Genomic DNA, 2,574 nt, shown 5'->3' on the forward strand with positions numbered 1-2,574 from the left:
GGGGATGCTGTGCCAGCCCTGCCCCTGGAACGCGCTAAGAAGACAATTGAGGTTGGGCGTGGTGGCATGTGCCTGTAATCCCAGCTCTTGGGAGACCGTAAACAGGAGGATCACTCCTGAGTATGATCTAGTAGTGAGACCCTGAGCACCATTCCCTAAAGTAAAAGTACAAAAAAACAACAACAACAAAAAAAAAACCTAATTTCTTAAACCAGCCGGATAGCTCAGCAGACTAGAGCGCCTGCTTAGGACGAGCTCCGCCGGGTAGATCCCGGTGCTATGCTGGCCACGCCCCGGGGCGCGCTGAGCCGATTGAGACTGGGCGTGGAGGTGTGCCTGTCATTTCAGCGCTCAGGAGGCTGAGAACGGGAGAAACACTACGAGTCTGTTCTACATTGTGAGACTCTGTACACCTTGTACTAAATACCTTTTAAAAATACATAAATAAAAATTTCTTTCCAACAGAGATCTAGAAGAGGAGATCTAAAACAAGAGGTTGTTTCAGTCTTCAGTCACCAATGCTTAAAGCCATTTTTTCCCCACACAAATTAAGTTTTTAAATGGTTCTTTGGAATTATGATGGTGGTAAAAAGAATAATAATAGTAATAATAATAATAGAAATCAATAAGGCAAATTTAAAAATTAGATAATGGAAGCCAATTTACTAAAATACATTACTGGCTGGTGAGATGGCTCAGTGGTCTAAAGCACCTACTTAGAACAAGCTTAACAAAGCACAGGGACCGCGGTTCAATCCCCCAGCACCACATGCCAGCCAGCCCTGCCCCCTGGTGGGCTGAGCTGGCCACACACACATAAATAAATAAATAAATATTTTTTTTAAAAAAATAAATAAATAAAAATAAAATAAAATACATACATATACTCCTTGACAAGAATATAATGGCAAACTCTGGTAAGTCTGATTAAAGAAAAATAATATACAAATGTCATTAAGATAGGATCAAGGAAAATAATGTGATAAATGCACACTAAATAATATTACTTTAAATTAAGGCAATGTCATTATTTTATTGCAAATCTAGATTAAAGGGAGTATTGCCTAGGAAAATATAAATTAACAAAACTTGAACTTGTAAGTATATCCTAAGTGGATATTTTTAGAAACAATAAAAAGTAGTAAACATCTATGCCATAAGTAGCCTTTAATGATTTTGCAAGGAAATGTTATGAAATCTTCAAGTAAGTTCTATGCCATGTGAACCAAGTAACAATTTTGCTACTAATGACAATGTCAACTTTAAAATGTTAAAACTGGGCATGGTGGTACACACCTGTAATCCCAGCACTCGGGAGGCTGAGGCAGGAGGATCCTCACAAGAGCAAGACCAACCTAGGCTACAAAGTGAGCTCAAAATCAGCCTAAGCTACATAGCAAGACCCTGTCTCAAAAAGACCAAAAATTTTTTTAAATTACAGAAAGAAAAGTATATGAGAGGGGTTTTTTTAGGTGTTTAATGAACAACGTTAATTTTCAATATAAAAACTTGTTAAACAAAGAAGGAAATTATTTAAATTTCATAAATAGCTTCTATCATCAACCTATTAAAAAAATACCTCACACTTGACAAAGCATAAAAAAAATTTTTTTCAAAAAAATTTTAAGAGCTACGGTCAGCCCAATAGCTCAGCGGACTAAAATGCCTGCTTAGGCAGGCATTCGACGCAGACGCAGAGGCAGGGGTTCGATCCCCTGGCCTGCCGTGCCGGCCCCGCCCACAGGGCGCGCTGAGTTGGGGAATGAGACTGGGTGTGGTGGCACGCGCCTGTAATCCCAGCACTTGGGAGGCTGAAAACAGAATCACTACGAGTCCAATCTGTGTAGAGAGACCTTGGAGACCCTGTAGATCCTGTAGACCCTGTCATAAATACATTTAAAAAAAAAAAAAAAAAAAGGCAATCTCAGTCCTCCAGCCCACCCAGAACAAATCCAGGAGACAAGGACATGCAAGAACTGCACTTCAGAGCAAATCTCCAGGGGCAGCAAGCAGGCCCTGGGCGGGAGGCTTCGGGAGGCGGCACTGGGCCCTGAACGGTGGGAGAGGTCCTGAGATGCTGAGCCAGAAGTACAATGCGTGGTTCCCGCCTGCACAGGTCACGAAGATCATGCAGACGGGCGAGAAGATTGGGCAGGTGGCAGCGGCTGTGCCTGTCATCGTCTCCCGGGAGCTCGGGCCCTTTCTGGAGTCACTGTTGAAGAAAGCCTGCCAAGTGACCCAGTCTCGCAACGCCAAAACCATGACCACGTCCCACCTGAAGCAACGCACTGAGCTGGAGCGGCAGTTTGACTTTTTGAAGGACTTGGCGGCGTCGGTGCCTGACGTGCAGGGGGTGGGGGAAACAGCCACATGGATGAGGACAATGTGCTCGCAGCGGTCGGAAACCAGGCTGCAGTGGTCGGAAGAATGGTGGAATGGGAAGCAAAGGCAAGGACCAGAAGCTGTCCGGGACAGACTCTGAGCAGGAGGATGAGTCTGAGGACACAGATACTGATGGAGAAGAAGAGACCCTTCAGCCTACAGCCCGGGCTAGCCACCCTCCTGCCCCTTTCA

At 44.4% G+C, this 2,574-nt stretch overlaps 1 protein-coding gene across 1 annotated transcript in view; it reads left to right on the forward strand.

Annotated features, from left to right (window-relative positions):
• Positions 1-2,074: 2,074 nt before the first annotated feature.
• The window catches only part of LOC101581047 (dr1-associated corepressor-like), a 715-nt gene continuing 215 nt past the window's right edge, over positions 2,075-2,574 (forward strand). The window contains 3 exon segments of the mRNA XM_012515883.1: positions 2,075-2,360; positions 2,363-2,383; positions 2,386-2,573. Of these exon segments, the coding sequence (XP_012371337.1) occupies positions 2,075-2,360; positions 2,363-2,383; positions 2,386-2,573 (495 nt within the window).

This window comes from Octodon degus, unplaced genomic scaffold, assembly GCF_000260255.1.
Source record: "Octodon degus isolate 3935 unplaced genomic scaffold, OctDeg1.0 scaffold00082, whole genome shotgun sequence".
Lineage (NCBI taxonomy): Eukaryota > Metazoa > Chordata > Mammalia > Rodentia > Octodontidae > Octodon > Octodon degus.